This window comes from Pongo pygmaeus, chromosome 13, assembly GCF_028885625.2.
Source record: "Pongo pygmaeus isolate AG05252 chromosome 13, NHGRI_mPonPyg2-v2.0_pri, whole genome shotgun sequence".
NCBI lineage: Eukaryota > Metazoa > Chordata > Mammalia > Primates > Hominidae > Pongo > Pongo pygmaeus.
The window spans coordinates 41,718,079-41,739,308 of record NC_072386.2 but is presented as its reverse complement, the minus strand read 5'-3'; the positions used below and the strand labels follow the sequence as shown (position 1 = coordinate 41,739,308).

Sequence of the window (21,230 nt, the reverse complement as noted above, 5' to 3'; positions counted from 1 at the left end):
TTGTAGAGGTAGCATTGATATACAGTGACATGCACAGATCTTAAGTGTATAATTTGATGTTTTTAAAAAGTATTTATTTGATATGTAATATTTGTACATATTTATGGGGTACATGTGATATTTTGATACAGGCATAGAATGTGTAATGCTCAAGCCAGAGTAAGATATCTATCACCTTGAGCATTTTTCATTTCTTTGTGTTGGGAACATTTCAGATCTTCTCTTCTTGCTATTGTGAAATACACAATATATTGTTGTTAATAAAGTCACCTTACTGTGCTTTTGAACACTAGACCTTATTCCTTCTATCTAACTGTATGATTGTGCCCTTTAACCTACCTCTCTCCATCCCTTTCCTCCCCCAACACACCCTTCCTAGACTGTAGTAACTACAATTTGATGTTTTGATCAACATAAACACCCATGTGATCATTACCCCATTTAAGACTTCAAACATTTTCATTACCCTAGAGTGTTCTCGTGTTCTCTCTTCCAGTCAGTTTTACGCCTCATAGGCAACCATTGTTCTGATGCCTGTCATCGTAGATTAGTTTTCACCTGTTCTTGAATTTCATGTAAGTGGAATCATTCAATAGTCTGGTGATTGACTAATTTCACTCAATATTAATGTTCTGAGCATAATGTCATTTATGTTGTTTTGTGAATCAGTACTTCATTCTTCTTTATGGTCACTAGCGTTCCATTTTATCACAGCACCACTATTTGATGGATTGTGGGTTGATGGATATTTGAGTTGTTTCTGTTTTTTAGATATTGTAAGTAAAATTGCCACAAACATTATTGTGCAAGTCTTTTGTCAACATATGGTTTTATTTCTCTTGCTTAATTACTAAAGTGCAGTTGCCAGGTCATGGGATATATGTGTGTTCATAAGAAACTGTCAAAAGTTTCTAAAAAATGCTTGTGTCATTTGTTATTCCCACCAGCAACATATGTAAGTTTCCATTGTTCTACATCCTCTGCAGCACTTGGTATTGTCAGTCTTAAATTTTAGTCATTATAGTGGTTTTAAAATGGAGTTTCATTGTGGTTTAAAGTTGCATTTTTTTGGTGATTCATGATGCTGAGCACTTTTCATATATTTATTGGCTATTCACATATCTTCATTTGTAAAGTGTCTCTTCTACTGTTTTCTCATTTAAAAAACAGAGATATTTGTGTTTTTATTATTGATTTCTAAGAGTTCTTTAGATATGCTGGATACATATCCTTTGTCATGTATATATGCATCACAATATTTTCTCTGAATCTCTTGCTTGCCTTTTCAGTGTTTCTTTTGATGATCATAAGTTTTAAAATTTTGATGAAGTCCAACTTATAAATCTTTTTCTCTTTTGTCTGTTAATTTATATATGTGAAATGATTGTTCTTTACTTCAAGGTTGGGAAGATAATCTCTTGTTTCTTCTAGAAGTTTCATAGTTTTAGCTTTTACGTCTAAGTTTGTGATCCCTCTCAAATTAATTTTTGTGTGTGATGTTAGGTAGAGTTTCATTTTTCCCTCTTCATTTATTGTTCCCACATCACTTGTTCAGCACTTTCCTAGCTGAATAGCCTTGGTACCATTGTGAAAAAACAGTTGGCCATATTTAGAAACCACAGACTTATCCATCTGTATAGTTTTGTCTGCTCCAGAATGTCATATAAGTGGACTCATACAGTATGTAGTCTTTTGGGTCTGGTTACTTTCACTTAGCAAAATATATTTGAGATTCAGTCACACTGTTGCATATATCAGTAGTTCATTCCTTTTTACTGCTGAATAATGTCCCATTGTATGGCTGTAAAATTTTATCCAAATACTTGCTGATGGGCCTTTGGATTGCTTTTATTTTTTTGGCAATTATGAGTAAAGATGCTTTAAACATCGATGGAAAGGTTTTTGTGTGATCATAAATTTTCATTTCTCTTGGGTACTTAAGAGTTTGATTTCTAGATTATATGGTAAGTGTATATTTATATGGTTATATGGTAAGTGTAACTTAAGCAACTATTAAGTTGTTTTTCCAAGTGACTATATCATTTTGCACTCTCACTAGCAATGTAAGAGATTTTGATTTGCTCTGCACCTGTGCCAACGTATGGCTTCATCATTTTTTTCTTTTGAATTTTAGCCATTATAATAGGTGTGTAATGCCATGTCGTTGTGATTTCGATTTACAGTTTCCCTACTGCCTAATAAATTAATCATTTATTTATGTGTTTATTTGCTATCATCTTTTTTGGTGAATTATCTGTTCAGATATTTTGCTCAGTTTTTAATTGGATTGTGTGTTTTCTTATCGTCAAATTTTGAGAGTCATTTACATACCGGAGGTTCAAGTCATTTTTCAGATACGTGATTTGTAAATGTTTTCTACTATTCTCTTAGCAGTACTTTTGCAAAGCAAATGTTTCAAATTTTTATGACCCATTTATCAATTTTTTTATTGATTATACTTTTGATGTTACATGTAAGAACTCTTTGCTTAAGATTATAGGCACCAAGATTTTCTCCATTTTTTCCCCTATATGTTTTATAGTTTTAGGTTTTACATCTAGGTCTATGATCAATTTTGAGTTAGTTTCTGTAAAGGTGTGAGGTATGGATTAAGGTCAGTTGTTTTTTTTTTTTGCGTATTCATGTCCATTCCAGTAACATTTGTTGAAATCACTGTCCTTTATTGAATTGCCCTTGCACCTTTATCAAAAATCAGTTCACTGTTTGTGTCAATCTATCTCTAGACTTTCTTGTCTGTTCCATTTATTTATGTATCTAATTCTTTTTTTCTTTCAATACTATACTGATTTAATCACTCCAACCTTTTACTAATCTTAAAATCAGGTAGTGTGAGTCTTCCAACTTCTTTTTTCATCAATGTCCTGAACTCTTTGAAATCTAAAAGAAGGTGTGGCAATTCGCTTTTTTCTCTTTTTGAGACAGACTTTCACCCTGTTGCCCAGGCTTGAGTATGGTGGCACAGTCACGGCTCACTGCAGCCTTAACCTCCTGTGCTCAAGTGGTCCTCTCACCTCAGCCTCCCAAGTAGCTGGGACTGTAGGCATGCACTACCATGCCCAACTAATTTTATTTTTAAAATTTTTTTGTAGAGATGAGGTCTCACTATGTTGCCCAGGCTGGTCTCCAGCTCCTGGCCTCAAGTGATCCTCTTTCCTTGGTCTCCCTAAGTGTTGTGATTATAAGCGTGAGCCACTGTACCCAGCTGCAGTTCACTTTTTGAAGTAAAAGAATCAGTCATTACAAATGCTAATGTTTTAGGAGAAGCTCTCACTCAAGACTTTTCTCTGAAGAATTTGTAATACCTTAGTCTTTGACCCATTTGTCTACAAATGGAAATGATCATTTTAATTATCTCTAAAAGTATATTACTATTATAAATTGGAGGCTGAGTGTGGTGGCTCCTGCCTGTAATCCCAGCACTTTGGGAGGCCAAGGCAAGTGGATCACCTTGAGGTCAGGAGTTTGAGACCAACCTGACCAACATGGAGAAACCCCATCTCTACTAAAAATACAAAAAATTAGCCAGGCGTGGGGGGGCATGCCTGTAATCCCAGCTACTTGGGAGGCTGAGGCAGGAGAATCACTTGAACCCAGGAGGCAGAGGTTGCCATAAGCTGAGATCGCGCCATTGCACTCCAGCCTGGGCAACAAGAGCGAAACTCCATTTCAAAAATAAATAAATAAATAAATTGGCATATATTCTGTATTATTTATGTACATATTTGCTTTTTTATCAAATATAATTGAATACACTGCAGCAATTTATTTTGGTATTATATTTCATAAACTGTTATTATAATACATATTATAGGACCTGTACATTTTATTTTAGGAAATTTTGTTATGATTAATTCTATATCTTTTACCACCAAAAGTGCAATGCAAATAACAAATTTTCATTTTACATTACTTAATACATTTTCAAAAATTATGTTGATAAGGACATGAGGGGAAAAAATCTGCAGTTGTTATATAGGATTGTGAGTTATAGAGGATGTTTGGTGTTAGATGAACATAACTATAAGTATATTCCATCTGCTGGGAAACAAATGAGCTATTCTTAGAGTCTTATGTTTAATGCTTGGCCATTGTAAAGAAGTGATTAGTAAAAGACACTAAAGTAAAGTAAAAAACAATATTTGGATTTGATTGCTTTTATCTGAAAAAATGTAGTAGATGTTAGAAAAGTAGTGTTTGTAAGAATCTAATATTTCTAAGACTTTTTTAATGTCTAAGCTTTAAAACAGTTAGTGTAAATGCTACTAGAAAAATGAAATTTGTAGAGAAGGCAGCCTGGTTTTACTATCACAGCATGTCTTTAGCATTGGGTAAAGTTTGCTAGCCACATGTTGGGTAATTCTTGAATTTAAATATGTTGAGCCATCCTGTAAATATATCTCAAGTGTCTATGCCTACTAAAGTATCTGGGCCCAGTGCCACATACCATTCCATTTACTAACTTTGTTTTTGTAATCTTAGTATTTATGTTCTTGTTTCTTTTCTGTTTGAAAAAGATAGTTATTGGAACAAGAACTTCCTTTCTAGAAGTAAAGTTTTTTTTACTGTCAGTTAAGTAAAGGTTACCCTTGATGTAATGTTTATTGTAAACACTTTAGATTTATTTGACGTTTTAGTAAAATCAAGTGAGTTTAGAATGGAGAACAGAACTCAGGGAGATTCAGGTTCATCATGCTATATTGCATTTTATTCCTCTTTTACCATGGTATTGAGAATGTATTTGGCAAGGAACCCAGGTGAGTCATAAAAGTGTTATTAGATGTTGAAACTTTTTTCTTCATAATTGAACTCCAAGAATATTCAGAGATAAAGTGGAGCTTATTGATATTGTTGGAGGTGATAATTCCTTAAGGTATACATGCCAGCCTGCAATGATTCAGAGAGTTAGATACAATCATGTGTACACTGTGTTCTGATAGACTGTGAGTCCATGGGAATGGATACCTCTAATGAAATTTTGGAAGAGACTTCTGACTACTTTTCAAATAATTGCTTTATAAATTGTTTTTGTTAATTATGATATTAGCAGTTGAATTTGCATGGTGCTTGATATAATTTTCAATGCTTTTGCATATTTTGCATGTCTCTTCTTATGTAAGCCCCACCACAGGCATATGAGGTAGGTCATTTAAGTATCATTTCTATTTTACAAGCGAGGAATCTAAGGTTCAGACAACTGATACTACTTACTTGTGTAGTAATGAAGTTCTAGGGACAGGATTAGAATAAACATAACCATATGTAAAATGTCTAGCCCATTGCTTGGCATTTAGAAATGACAAAGTGAATGTTATGGACTGTTTTAGTACATTATTACCATCCTTATCTTCCAGTCCCTTTTGCATTATATTGTAATACTGCTTCTTTTAGAAATATATGCTGTTTTTATATATAAAGCAGTATCTGAAAATAGGTATAGTGACATCTCAGTTTCATATTTATGGAACTCATATTCCTTTTTTTTTAGGAGCTAGTATCTCACTACGTTGCCTAGGCTAGAGGGCAGTCGTGTGATCATAGCTCACTGCAGCCTCAACCTTCCAGGCTTAAGAGATTCCCCCACCTCAGCCTCCCAAGTAACTGGGACTACAGGGCATGCCACCATGCTCTGCTAATTTTTGTATTTTTTAAGTAGAGACGGGGTTTTGCCGTGTTGTCCAGGCTGGCCCTGAACTCCTGGGCTCAAGCCATACACCTGCTTAGACCTCCCAAAGTGTTGGGATTACAGGCGTGAGCCATGGTGCCCAGCTCACATTTCTTTTTCTTTTTTTCTTTTTTTTTTTTTTGAAACAGGGTCTCACTCTGTTACCCAGGTGGAGTGCAGTGCTGCAGTCTCGGATCACTGCAGCCTTGACCTCCTGGGCTCAGGTGATCCTCCCACTTCAGCCTCCTGAGTAGCTGAGACTATAGGCATGCACCGCCACACCTGGCTAATTTTTTGTATTTTTTTGTAGAGATGGGGTTTTGCCATATTTTCACAAGCCATCTGCCTGTCTTGGCCTCTAAAAGTGCTGGGATTACAGGCGTGAACTACTGTGCCTGGCCAGAACTCACATTTTTAAGTGATTCTTGATGAATGTTTAAACATGATAATGTATGAAAAATCTAAATAGTGCTACATTGTCAGCCACCCACAAATGGTAGTTCTCTTAATTTGTATTTCTCAGAGTTTTTTTTTCTGAGAAACTGAAGTTTTAATATACTATATCATAAATTGCAACTGTAGATAAGAATATCAAGATAATTTTTACATAATTTAGTTAATATTAATAAAAAACTATATATGTTATATACCAAATATATAGCACACTGTGTTTCATGCTGTGGTAGTAACAAAGAGGTATACTATATAGTTTTTTCCTCAAAAAGTGTAAAATATAATTGGGGAGATACATGAAAAAGTAAATAATACAAGGTTTATCATAGGCTGTACATAATTAGTTGCCAAAAGAATGCTATAAATTTAGAAGAGGAGATAGATGGTCGAAGTTTGAGGAGGCTTAGCAGAGGAGACTGGAGCCAACCTGGGCCCTGTTGCCAGGATCTGAAAGCACAGAAAGAAGGGAAATATGGGACACATCAGAATTTAGAAATAATATTGCTAATTTTCCACAGTCAGATGTAATATCTCTTAATAATAAGCAAACCAGACATCTTGCGTGTATTGACATATTTATTCCCAGTCTTCCGATAAAATAACTCTGTTCTTTTGAGGGTATGGCTTATCCAAAGGGTATTTTATAATTTACAGTGCTTTAGAAACAAAACAATAAACACAGGCACATACCATTTTTGGCATATATTTTCGATGTGTTAAATTTACATAATGAAAATAGTGTTTTAAAATTAAATAACCATTATGGGGCTTGAGAATGTGTGTCTGTATATGAAGACTAGATAATAGGATTGTTAGATCATATGATAATTGTATGTTTAACTTTTTGAGGAACTGCCAAACTGTTTTTGAAAATAGCTGCACTATTTTACAATCCCATCGGCAATGTCTGAGAGTTCTAATTTCCCTACAAAGTGTCCTTATTTTTTAACAGAGAAACATTTACATAGTAGAGAAAGCAGGTGAATTTATGTTTGTTATATTTTTAAATATTACCATAGCTTAAAAAGGCAAGATATGAAACTTACAAAAATAAGACACTTTAAATGAAGTCCTTTGATGTCTATATGTCATCGAATGTCCAGTTTGCAATTTGCCTTTTTGCCAACGTAAAGAGCAAGAACTCAGCGAGCAAGAGTGATAGAAAAGAATTTTACTCCCTAGGGAAGTGTCTAATTTCTGGCCCACAGTCTCAAAGTTCACAGAGTGCTGTAAGCCAGTAAGGCGTCCCTCAAAGCTCATGTATTTCAGGAAGTAAGTCCGTGATTCATTAAGGAAAAAAGCTGTCCTTTTTCCACATTATGGATGCACTTTGAATTTATTAGAGAGTAAAGGAAAACTGGTGAAATTATGTAGTATTTTTGTTATGCTATTGAATTTTGTGTAAAAGGTATGCATTCTTTCTATATTTTTAGGTTTTTTTCTTCACGATCGCAATGTTTTTATGGGGGAATTTGAGAATATTATTTTTTGAAATTAAACGCACTGAGGAGCAGGTTATTTCAGTACTAGGAATGCTTTTGTCCCATATGAAAGCGATGTTCCTTATGTTTGTTTTAAAAATACTGGCCTTTAATCTCCTTGGGTGGAAAACATTCGATTTTTTTTAAAAGCAAATTTGCTCTATAGCTGTTTCCACTCTTACAGTCAAACAGGCTTTATTCTTCAAGAATAATTCACAGTAAATAATGCAATACCTCTGAAAGTAGTTCCCTATGGAAAGTCAGAATTAATTTAAACCAGAATTCTGACATGTAGATAAGTTCCAAATTACATTTGGAAATTTTGTTTTTTTAAATTATAGTTTTCTTTTTTCTAAGCCTTTACATTGTAAAGCTTTTTTCATTAATTGGGCATTTATTCAGTGTTTATTATGGGCAAAACACTGTGCTAAGCAAAATCAGGGATGATTTTATAAAGGGTTATTTAATTCCTTCAATATTTATTAAATACCTACAGAGTATAGAGCACTGTGACAGACACCATAGTAAATAATTCCTAACCTCTAGGAACTAGCAATCTTGTATTTGAGGGAGAGTAGATATACACACATGAAATAAATAAGTAGTGTAGAAGTTAAATGCCTGAGTGACCCTTACTTAAGTTCAGAGGTCAAGATCAGTGTGAAGGAAAATGATAGTAAAATGAGTCATAGAATAGACAGAACCTGAAATGGGCTCTGAAGAGTGTTAGTATTCGAATAGTGTTAGGGGAGATGGAAGGCAAAGGACCCGGGTGTTCTACAGAACATGTTAAATTGTGAAAAGTAGTGGTGAGGCTAATGCCTGTATACTAAAGGAAGAGATCAACCTCTTGTTCATCAGGTTGAGGATAGTGGGAGAAGGTGAATTCTTTACTGGGGAAGACGTGGGGATGTTGGTACCTGAGGGGAGAACCTTAGTTCAGTAAAGACAAAAAAGTTAGGTAATAGAATTAGATAAACCTAGCTGAAGGAGTGTGGGCAAATAGTGTAACTTCTCTAAACCTCGATTTTATTATCAGTAAAACTGTGCCAACCTCATAGTTCAGTATAAGGATTTAAAAAAATATATGTAAAGCATTTAGAACAATGCCTGGAATATGAATAAGCACTATAATATTCAAACTATTCCCATTAAAATAGAGAAATAATAGGCCTCACAGTATCCACTGAGATTTGGGTTCTAGTAGGAGTGAATTGGAAACTTTGAGACAAAATTATTTATGTAATACCAATTTTTTTTTTCTTTTTTTTGATACCAAGTCTCGCTCTGTCGCCCAGGCTGGAGTGCAGTGGCACGATCTTGGCTCACTGCAACCTCTGCCTTCTGGGTTCAAGTGATTCTCCTGCCTCAGCCTCCTGAGTTACTGGGACTACAGGCACGTGCCACCACGCCTGGCTAATTTTTTGTATTTTTAGTAGAAATGGGGTTTCACTGTGTTAGCCAGGATGGTCTTGATCTCCTGATCTTGTGATCCACCTGCCTTGGCCTCCCAAAGTGCTGGGATTACAGGTTTGAGCCACCGTGCCTGGCCCTCCAATGTGTATTTTTTAATCTGTTAATTGATCTTTTCTTTTTATGCATCTGGATTTTTAGTTTTAGCAATCCTATCTTTATAACAAGATTAAGTAATTTGCCTGTATTTTCTTCTAATATTTCTGTGGTTTCATTTTTTTTACATATAGATTTATGGTCTATTTGGAATTTACTTATGTATAAAATGTCAGGTATAGATCAACTTTTATATTTTTTTCCAGAAGGCCATCCAGTTATTTCACCACCATTTAGTCTATCTTTTTCCCACTGCTTTGAATTGCTACCTTTATCATTGAAGTTTTTTTCTGCTTAGATCTGTTTCTAGCTGTTCTGTTCCATTGGTCTTTTTTTTTCATGTACAAATAACATGATTTTTTAAATAGAGGTTTTTGTGTGTGTGCGTGTGTGTGTGTGACAGAGTCTTGCTCTGTCACCCAAGCTAGAGTGCAGTGGCGTGATCTTGGGTTGCTGCAACCTCTGTTTTTCAGGTTCATGCAGTTCTCCTGCCTCAGCTTCCTGAGTAGCTGGGATTACAGGCCTGTGCCATCATGACTGGCTAATTGTTTTTTTGTATTTTTAGTAGAGACAAGGTTTCACCATATTGGCCAGGCTGGTTTAGAACTCCTGATCTCAGGTGATCCACCCGCCTTGGCCTCTCAAAGTGCTGGGATTACAGGCGTGAGCCAGTGTGCCCGGCCTTAATTAGAGGTTTTGTTGGTGTTTCAATATGTGGTGGGGCTGTTCCCCTCTCATTCCTCTTCTTTTTCAGGGTTAAACTCAACTTGCCTAGCTCCAGAAAACAAACTGGTTTGTTTTTTAGTGGAATTGTACTACATTTATCAATTTACTTAGGAATAATTGATCTTTGTGATGAGTTAGGCTGTTGAAGTTTGAATTATTATTTTGTGTCTTTCAACCATATTTAAAACTTTTCCTCATATAGATTTTTTACATTGCAGGCTACATTGATTCCTAAATTATTCTATCTTTTTTATTATGGAATTCTAAATGGAGTTTTCTCTTCCATTATTTTCTTTTTTGTTTATCTGTATATATTAAGGATATTGATATTTTAAATTGTGGTAAAATATGCATGACGTAACATTGACCATTTTGATCCTTTTAAAGTATACAGTTCAGTGGCATTAAGTGTGCTCACAGTATTGCACAACCATCACCACTATTTAGCTCCTGAACTTTTCATCACTCCAAACAGAAACGCTGAACTCGTTAAGCAGTCACTCCTTGTTCCTTCTTCTCCTCAGCCCCTGGTGACCAAAAATGTGTTTTCTGTGTCTATAACTTTTCCTAGTGTGTATATTTTGTATAACTGGAGTCATACAAATGTGGCCTTTTGTGTCTGGTTTCTTTCTCTTAGCGTAGTGTTTCAATTTATGTTGTACCATGTATTAGTACTTCATTCCTTTTTATGGCTGAATAATATTCTGTTGAGTGGATATACCACATTTTGTTTATTCATTCATCCTCTGTTAGGCATTTGTGTTTTTTCCTACCTTTTGGCTATTGTGAATAACGTTGCTGTGAACAAGAAGCTATTGATTTTTTTGTATGTTAATTTAATATATTTTATTTAACCTTACTGACTTTTTTTTCTGTTTGAATTCTGTCATTGAATCTTTTGCTATTTCTAGATTTATGATCAAATTTTCTACAAATAGAGATAGTTTTACTTCTTCTTGGCCGATCCTTATGTCTCTACTTGCTTTTCGTTGCCTAGTTGCACTGGCTAATAACACACCAAATACAATGTTAAATACTAGTGGAGATAGTGGGTGTTCTTGCCTTGCTCCGGAACTTGGTAAAAATGCTTTAGGTTTTTCTCCATTATTAAGATACTGACTTTAGGGTACAGTGTCTCTATCTCTACCTGTATCTACATGCACAATTTTTATTGTAATTTTATGTGTAATTTTTGTTGAAAACACTTTTGCCTGAGACACTGAGGTTCACTTTTATTTTCACTTACCTAAGTATTGCTAGTTTGCCTCTTGTATTTTCTAGGTTTTCTGTAATTTTCTTTTTTTTCTATAATTGAACAGATGAAATTGATTTTGAAGAGAATATGGAATCAACCTTTGTGATTTCCATTTGTTCCCCTCATCCTACTCCCAACTGCTGCAACTCTACTGCTAACCCTGGCCATCTTTATTATGTTTCTGATTCTCACATCCCTTTACTAAGAATAGGGACAGTTCCAGGATTTTATGGCTTCTCATACCTCTCTAGATAAAGTTAAGTTTCTTAGTGTAGCACATAAGGTACTCAGTCCTCTGTTATCTGTGTACTTTTCAAATTTCCATCCTTTCTCTCATTTCTTCAGGTATTCTGAATTATTTGCATCCTTAGAGCATACTATGCTGTTTTCTGGCTCTTCCTTTTCCACATGCTAGTCTTCCTGCTTTAATCTAGCTATAAGCCAAGTGTCAAGTTTTATTTTTCCTTAAAGTGTGCCTGCTTTAAGAGGGTTGTCGCACATCCTCTTGCAAGCAGTCTGTGCAGCTACTGATTCTCAGAGTTCCTTGCTTCTTTTAGCACTCCCTGTGGGCCACCACTTGCTTTACTAGTGGTCTTTGTATGGAGTTCTGGGACATAGTCCCATTGATAGAATATGGCTGCCAAAGTTTGTTTAAGTACCCTTTTGTACTCCTCCGGCAACCTGGAATATTTCCATCATAGCATTATACCACACTAGTTGATTTACTTGTCTCTTTTCCAAGTACATGTGATTTAGTAACTAATCAATACTTTTTTTTTTTTTGATAGAGACAGGGTCTTGCACTGTCACCTAGGCTGGTCTCAAATTCCTGGACTAAAGAGATCCTCCCACCTTCACCCTCTTGAGTAGCTAGAACTATACACATACCACCCTACTTGGCTGATATTTTTTAATTTTTTTTTTTGTAGAGACAGGGTCTTAGTCTGTTGCCCAGGTTGGTCCCAAACTCCTGCCCTCAAGCGATCCTCTCACCTTGGCCTCCAAAAGTGCTGGGATCATAGGTGTGAGCCCTTGTGCCTGGCCCCAATAAATGTTTATTGAATAATAAGTGAATAGTAAAGGAAATTGGGATCTGTTACCTTCTTTTTTTTTTTTTTTAATGAGACAGTGTCTTGCCCTGTTACCCAGGCTGGAGTGCAGTGGCATGATCATGGCTCACTGCAGCCTCAACCTCCTGGATTCAATTGATTCTCTGACCTCAGCCTCCTGAGTAGCTGTAACCATAGGTGTGCACCACCATTCCTGTCTTAATTTTTTTTATTTTTTATTTGTGGAGATGGGGTCTTGCTGTGTTGCCCAGGATGGTCTCAAACTCTTGAGCTCAAGCAATCCTCTTGCCTCAGCCTCCCAAACACTGGGATTACAGGCGTGAGCCATTGTGCCTGTCCCTTCTTAATTTTACTCTTTCTTTCAAGATTCCTTACTGATTAGGTTAAGATTTCATAGAGAGAGCCAATTTATTTTCTAGTGATTAATTGTGGTTCTTACAGTTAAATTTCTTTTTATTTCAAATTAAGTTTTGGATTGTAAGCAACTTGATTAGGCAAAAAGGAGCAGAGGGCTGCTGAGGCCCAGCTCACAATTAGTATTTCCTGTCACCACTGGAGATGCACTGTGTATAGCTTTCTGTCATGGAGAGGTAAGACAGAAACTGAAATAAGTGAGTATCCTTGAGAGACAGTGCCTTCTCATGCAGTAAATGGTAGACCATGCTACTTGTTATATCATTGATTGAACCGGTTGCTTATTTTGGTAAAAAGTAAAGTCTTTTTTACACCTAGGAAACCCTCTATTGGCAGTGTCATTTCTGTTTAAAAGTAGAAATGAAGAATTAGTGAGGAGTGGAAGAAGAGAAACTATACAGAGAAAGCATATTTTTCTTTTCTAAATTTGTGTGTTTATGTATAAGTCTACAGGAAATTTATGAAATAGTCTTAAATTTATGTGTTCTACTTTATGTAAAGCTTCTATGTGAGAGGATTTAAAAATCAGTGTGCACATTCAGATCTAAGCTGTTTGGCTCACTGTTGCCCTGTCTATCTTATTTATATTTTGGATATTTTAGCACATGTATCTTTTAAAGAGGAAGAAGTGGTTGTCAGCAAAAGTTTGTTTTCTTTGCGTAAAGGGAAATTAATATAATGCCTGTTTGTTTCATGATCAAATATATTTTTTGACTTCTTCCATAGAAATTTCAAGAAATTGCTGAAAAAAATATGGAAAAATTGAACCATATTGAGAAGTCACATGAACAGTTGGTTCTTGAAAATTCGCACTTCAAAAAACTGTTATCACAGACTCAAAGGGAACAGATGTCCTTGCTGGCAGCCTGTGCATTAATGGCTGGTGCCTTATATCCCCTCTATAGCCGATCATGTGCCTTGTCTACACAGAGAGATTTTCTCCAGGAGCAGGTCAACACCTTTGAGTTGTTCAAACTGGAAGTTAGAACTCTAGCCCAGGCTTTGTCAACTGTAGAGGAAAAGAAGCAAGAGGAAGCCAAGATGAAAAAGAAAACATTCAAAGGATTAATACGTATATTTCGGAAAGGTGTTATTGCAATTTTGGCAGCAAACAGACTCAAGATTTTGGGCCAATCATGTGCCTCTCTTTTTACCTGGATGGAGAGTTTCAAAGAAGGCATAGGCATGTTAGTGTGCACAGGAGAGCCTAAAGACAAGCATAAATTTCCAAGTAAGATAATTTGTGCTTTTAAAAATATAAGTTGCATTTAAGTGAAATACAGTGTGACTATACCTGGCTATTATGGAAAAACTTTAAAAAAATCATGTAATATGCCAAATAATATAACATAGTCTCCATATGTATGTATATGTGTGTATGGATAAGTGAATATTTTTGTATAAATTAGGCTGTGATTTTTTGTTTTAAACAGATTAGAATATTAGGTGGCAAATATATATAATTTCAACTTTGTCTTGTTTTAGATTTGAATCCTCTGCAGTAAAGTGGAGAGTTTATACAGTGATTTTTCAGTTATGTCAATCAAAAACTGCCCTGTTTCAAATTACCAGTATAATTTATTTTCAGTTTCTATGAATAAGTATGAAATGGGTTAAAAATATATTGAAGAATTGTATGAAAATGAGACAAATGTAAATTTTCCAGTTGTTTTTTGAATGCTTAACTATTTTGAAGAAACAATTTAAGTTTTAATTTTTAAAAAGCAGACTGTTAAGTAATCTAAGAAAAACTAAAGAAAATTTGTTTTTTTTCTGTTTATTTGGTGTCATTTACAGTTATTTGTAAGTTAGGTCAAGCTAATCTAACATTTAATAGATTTTTCCACATTAGGCAATGTTCACAATAGGGTTTTATCTGTTTCTTAAATAGGTGAACACTGCTATGAATTTTAAATATAAATTTTAATAAAGTTTTGTAGAATTTTATGATGGATTTTTTCAATTTTATAGAACATCAAAAGGAGCAGTTGCGTTGTTTACAAGCACTCAGTTGGCTCACCAGTTCTGACCTTCTTGCTGCAATAATCAGTTCTATGGCTGAATTACAAGACGTCATTGGTAAAACAGGTATGGTTCCTTCTTTTATGTCCTTGCAAAATACATTTAAGAACAAATATCCAGAAATTCTTTATGTCACAAATTCTAATAAACCATATAGGGAGAAAATATATTTGTTTTTATCTTTATTTTATTCAGTCACAGAGATTGTTAACTCTGTACTTAATGATGTAAATTAATATAAATTTTGTCTCTATGGGGAAATGACATTTCTTGGTGAATGTGTCCACCTTTTTTTTTTCTATCTGTTTTTCATATGGAAAGCTCATCATTAGCTTTTTATTAAGTAATACTGGCAATGTTTGTTCATATGTTTTGGCCTTGTTTCACTTCTACTTCTGGCTGTAAATTTCATAAGCTTGAGTAATATGAGAGCCAGTAGAAAATTTTTCTCTCTTGTTTTGTGATATATTTTTTTACTTTTTTAGTTTATTTTAGATAGAATTAATTTGGATAGTCTGCTCCTTTCCACCTGGTGTGGAACCACCTATTATCAGCAATTTACGAAGATTTAAAGTGCAAGTTTTTTTTTATGATTCAGATTGCATGATATTTTGTCTGACAGGTTCAATGAAAACTGATTGGACTAATTATGGTCATTTCAGACACATTAATTGTTAAAATTGTATAATGGACTTGTTAAGATTTGTCTGTTTAATGAAATGTAAGCCTATATGTAATGATAATTTGGGATTTAGTTCTTAGACAATTCCACTGTGCAAATATAGATTATTGATTGTGATTTCACATATCTAAACCTAGACTTTTGTAGTAGGAAACTTAAAGATTATTTTTAAGTTGTGGCCATTGATGTTGGTAAGCAATGTGCATATTTAATGTATTGGCAGAACCTCAAGACACTGGGTTTGAAGTCTGAAATAAAAGTCTAAACTAAATGTATTTTAAGAATTTTGGTATTATAACTTCAAAGCAAAACTGAACATTCTTGAAAGAGCTTAGAAATAGTTTTTAGATTTGGTTTAAGAAACAGGTGATTTGAGTGCTTCCAAGATGGCCAAATAGGAACAGTTCCGGTCTGCAACTCCAGCGAGATTGATGCAGAAGACGGGTGATTTCTGCATTTCCAACTGAGGTACCTTGTTCATCTCATTGAGACTGGTTGGACAGTGGGTGCAGCCCACGGAGGGCAAGCTGAAGCAGGGCAGGGTGTCACCTCACCTGGGAAGCACAAGAGGTCAGGGGATTTTCCTTTGCTAGCCAAGGGAAGCTGTGAGAGACTGTACCGGGAGGAATGGTACACTTCCGCTCAAATGCTCCACTTTTCCCACAGTCTTCACAACTGGCAGACCAGGAGATTCTCTCCAGTGCCTGGCTCGGCGGGTCCCATGCCCACAGAGCCCAGCAAGCTAAGATCCATTGGCTTGAAATCCTTGCTGCTAGCACAGCAGTCTGAGAATGACCTGGGATGCTAGAGTTTGGCGGGGGGAGGGTGTCTGCCATTGCCAAGGCTTGAGTAGGTGGTTTTATGCTCACAGTGTAAACCAAGTTGCCGGGAAGCTCAAACTGAGCGGAGCTCACCGCAGCTCAGCAAGGCTGACTGCCTCTCTAGATTCCAGCTCTGTGGACACGGCATATCTGATCAAAAGGCAGCAGCCTCAGTCAGGGACTTATAGATAAAACCCTCATCTTCCTGGGACAGAGCCCCTGGGGGAAGGGGTAGCTGTGGGCACAGCTTCTGCAGACTTAAACATCCATCTGCCTGACAGCTCTGAAGAGAGCAGTGGTTCTCCCAGCATGGCGTTCGAGCTCGAATAACGGGCAGACTGCCTCCTCAAGTGGGTCCCTGACCCTCGTGTAGCCTGACTGGGAGACAACTCCCAGTAGGGGCCAACAGACACCTCTTACAGGAGAGCTCTGGCTGGCATCTGGCAGGTGCTCCTCTGGGACGAAGCTTCCAGAGGAAGGATCAGGCAGCAATACTTGCTATTTTGCAGCCTCTGCTGGTGATACCCATGCACACAGGGTCTGGACTGGACATCCAGCAAACTCCAACAGATCTGCAGCTGAGGGGCCTGTTAGAAGGAAAACTAACAAACAGAAAGGAATAGCATCAACATCAACAAAAAGGACATCCACACCAAAACCTCATCTGTAAGTCACCAACATCAAAGACCAAAGGTAGATAAAACCACAAAACGGGGAGAAACCAGAGCAGAAAGCCTGAAAATTCCAAAAACCAGAACACCTCTTCTCCTCCGAAAGATCACAACTCCTCACCAGCAAGGGAACAAAATTGGATGGAGAATGACTTTGACGAGCTGACAGAAGTAGGCTTCAGAAGATGAGTAATAACAAACTTCTCCAAGCTAAAGGAGCGTGTTCTAACCCATTGCAAGGAAGCTAAAAACCTTGAAAAAAGGTTAGACGAGTGGCTAACTAGAATAACTAATGTAGAGAAGAACATAAATGACCTGATGCAGCTGAAAAACACAGCACAAGAAATTCACGAAGCATACACAAGCTTCAGTAGCCAATTTGATCAAGCGGAAGAAAGTATATCCGTGATTGAAGATCAAACTAATGAAATAAAATGAGAAGACAAGATTAGAGAAAAAAGAGTAAAAAAAATGAACAAAGCCTCCAAGAAATATGGGACTATGTGAAAAGACCAAATCTACGTTTGATTGGTGTACCTGAAAGTGACGAGGAGAATGGAACCAAGTTAGAAAACACTTTCAGGGAGGAGCCAAGATGGCCGAATAGGTACAGCTCCCGTCTACAGCTCCCAGCGCGAGCGACGCAGAAGACGGGTGATTTCTGCATTTCCATCTGAGGTACCGTGTTCATCTCACTAGGGAGTGCCAGACAGTGGGTGCAGGTCAGTAGGTGAGCGCACTGTGCGCCAGCCGAAGCAGGGGCGAGGCATTGCCTCACTCGGGAAGCGCAAGGGGTCAGGGAGTTCCCCTTCCAGGGGTGACAGACGGCACCTGGAAAATCGGGCCACTCCCACCCGAATACTGTGCTTTTCCGACGGGCTTAGGAAACGGTGCCCCAGGAGAGTATAGCCCGCACCTGGCTCAGAGGGTCCTATGCCCACGGAGTCTCGCTGATTGCTAGCACAGCAGTCTGAGATCAAACAGCAAGTCGGCAGCGAGGCTGGGGGAGGGGCGCCCGCCATTGCCCAGGCTCGCTTAGGTAAACAAAGCAGCCTGGAAGCTTGAACTGGGTGGAGCCCACCACAGCTCAAGGAGGCCTGCCTGCCTCTGTAGGCTCCACCTCTGGGGGCAGGACACAGACAAACAAAAAGACAGCAGTAACCTCTGCAGACTTAAATGTCCCTGTCTGACAGCTGTGAGGAGAGCAGTGGTTCTCCCAGCACGTAGCTGGAGATCTGAGAACGGGCTGACTGCCTCCTCAAGTGGGTCCCTGACCCCTGACCCCCGAGCAGCCTAACTGGGAGGCACCCCCCAGCAGGGACAGACTGACACCTCACACGGCCGGCCAGGTACTCCAACAGACCTGCAGCTGAGGGTTCTGTCTGTTAGAAGGAAAACTAACAGAAAGGACATCCACACCAAAAACCCATCTGTACATCACCATCATCAAAGACCAAAAGTAGATAAAACCACAAAGATGGGGAAAAAACAAAGCAGAAAAACTGGAAACTCTAAAAACCAGAGTACCTCTCCTCCTCCAAAGGAACGCAGTTCCTCACCAGCAACGGAACAAAGCTGGACGGAGAATGACTTTGATGAGCTGAGAGAAGAAGGCTTCAGACGATCAAATTACTCCGAGCTACGGGAGGATATTCAAACCAAAGGCAAAGAAGTTGAAAACTTTGAAAAAAATTTAGAATAATGTATAACTAGAATAACCAATACAGAGAAGTGCTTAAAGGAGCTGATGGAGCTGAAAACCAAGGCTCGAGAACTACGTGAAGAATGCAGAAGCCTCAGGAGCCGATGCGATCAAATGGAAGAAAGGGTATCAGCCCTGGAAGATGAGATGAATGAAATGAAGCGAGAAGGGAAGTTTAGAGAAAAAAGAATAAAAAGGAACGAGCAAAGCCTCCAAGAAATGTGGGACTATGTGAAAAGACCAAATCTACGTCTGATTGGTGTACCTGAAAGTGACGGGGAGAATGGAACCAAGTTGGAAAACACTCTGCAGGATATTATCCAGGAGAACTTCCCCAATCTAGCAAGGCAGGCCAACATTCAGATTCAGGAAATACAGAGAACGCCACAAAGATACTCCTCGAGAAGAGCAACTCCAAGACACATAATTGTCAGATTCACCAAAGTTGAAATGAAGGAAAAAATATTAAGGGCAGCCAGAGAGAAAGGTCGGGTTACCATCAAAGGGAAGCCCATCAGACTAACAGCGGATCTCTCGGCAGAAACCCTACAAGCCAGAAGAGAGTGGGGGCCAATATTCAACATTCTTAAAGAAAAGAATTTTCAACCCAGAATTTCATATCCTGCCAAACTAAGCTTCATAAGTGAAGGAGAAATAAAATACTTTACAGACAAGCAAATGCTGAGAGATTTTGTCACCACCAGGCCTGCCCTAAAAGAGCTCCTGAAGGAAGCGCTAAACATGGAAAGGCACAACCGGTACCAGCCACTGCAAAATCATACCGAAATGTAAAGACCATCGAGACTAGGAAGAGACTGCATCAACTAATGAGCAAAATATCCAGCTAACATCATTATGACAGGATCAAATTCACACATAACAATATTAACTTTAAATGTAAATGGACTAAATGCTCCAATTAAAAGACACAGACTGGCAAACTGGATAAAGACTCAAGACCCATCAGTGTGCTGTATTCAGGAAACCCATCTCACGTGCAGAGACACACATAGGCTCAAAATAAAAGGATGGAGGAAGATCTACCAAGCAAATGGAAAACAAAAAAAGGCAGGGGTTGCAATCCTAGTCTCTGATAAAACAGACTTTAAACCAACAAAGATCAAAAGAGACAAAGAAGGCCATTACATAATGGTAAAGGGATTAATTCAACAAGAAGAGCTAACTATCCTAAATATATATGCACCCAATACAGGAGCACCCAGATTCATAAAGCAAGTCCTGAGTGACCTACAAAGAGACTTAGATTCCCACACATTAATAATGGGAGATTTTAACACCCCACTATCAACATTAGACAGATCAACGAGACAGAAAGTCAACAAGGATACCCAGGAATTGAACTCAGCTCTGCACCAAGCGGACCTAATAGACATCTACAGAACTCTCCACCCCAAATCAACAGAATATACATTTTTTTCAGCACCACACCACACCTATTCCAAAATTGACCATATACTTGGAAGTAAAGCTCTCCTCAATAAATGTAAAAGAACAGAAATTGTAACAAACTGTCTCTCAGATCACAGTGCAATCAAGCTAGAACTCAGGATTAAGAATCTCACTCAAAACCGCTCAACTATGTGGAAACTGAACAACCTGCTCCTGAATGACTACTGGGTACATAACGAAATGAAGGCAGAAATAAAGATGTTCTTTGAAACCAACGAGAACCAAGACACAACATACCAGAATCTCTGGGATGCATTCAAAGCAGTGTGTAGAGGGAAATTTATAGCACTAAATGCCCACAAGAGAAAGCAGGAAAGATCCAAAATTGACACCCTAACATCACAATTAAAAGAACTAGAAAAGCAAGAGCAAACACATTCAAAAGCTAGCAGAAGGCAAGAAATAACTAAAATCAGAGCAGAACTGAAGGAAATAGAGACACAAAAAACCCTTCAAAAAATAAATGAATCCAGGAGCTGGTTTTTTGAAAGGATCAACAAAATTGATAGACCACTAGCAAGATTAATAAAGAAAAAAAGAGAGAAGAATCAAATAGATGCAATAAAAAATGATAAAGGGGATATCACCACCGATCCCACAGAAATACAAACTACCATCAGAGAATATTACAAACACCTCTATGCAAATAAACTAGAAAATCTAGAAGAAATGGATAAATTCCTCAACACATACACCCTCCCAAGACTAAACCAGGAAGAAGTTGAATCTCTGAATAGACCAATAACAGGAGCTGAAATTGTGGCAATAATCAATAGCTTACCAACCAAAAAAAGTCCAGGTCCAGATGGATTCACAGCCGAATTCTACCAGAGGTACAAGGAGGAGCTAGTACCATTCCTTCTGAAACTATTCCAATCAATAGAAAAAGAGGGAATCCTCCCTAACTCATTTTATGAGGCCAGCATCATCCTGATACCAAAGCCTGGCAGAGACACAACAAAAAAAGAGAATTTTAGACCAATATCCTTGATGAACATTGATGCAAAAATCCTCAATAAAATACTGGCAAACAGAATCCAGCAGCACATCAAAAAGCTTATCCACCATGATCAAGTGGGCTTCATCCCTGGGATGCAAGGCTGGTTCAATATACGCAAATCAATAAATGTAATCCAGCATATAAACAGAACGAAAGACAAAAACCACATGATTATCTCAATAGATGCAGAAAAGGCCTTTGACAAAATTCA

The 21,230-nt window shown here is 37.4% G+C and overlaps 1 protein-coding gene across 18 annotated transcripts in view; it reads left to right on the top strand.

Moving 5' to 3' along the window:
- The window catches only part of CCDC171 (coiled-coil domain containing 171), a 445,777-nt gene that overhangs the window by 198,265 nt on the left and 226,282 nt on the right, over positions 1-21,230 (top strand). For all 18 annotated transcript variants that reach the window (XM_054501330.2, XM_054501326.2, XM_054501331.2 and 15 more), the window contains 2 exons: positions 13,378-13,882; positions 14,623-14,739. In XM_054501330.2, the coding sequence (XP_054357305.1) occupies positions 13,378-13,882; positions 14,623-14,739 (622 nt within the window). The remainder of the gene's footprint in view (positions 1-13,377; positions 13,883-14,622; positions 14,740-21,230) is intronic.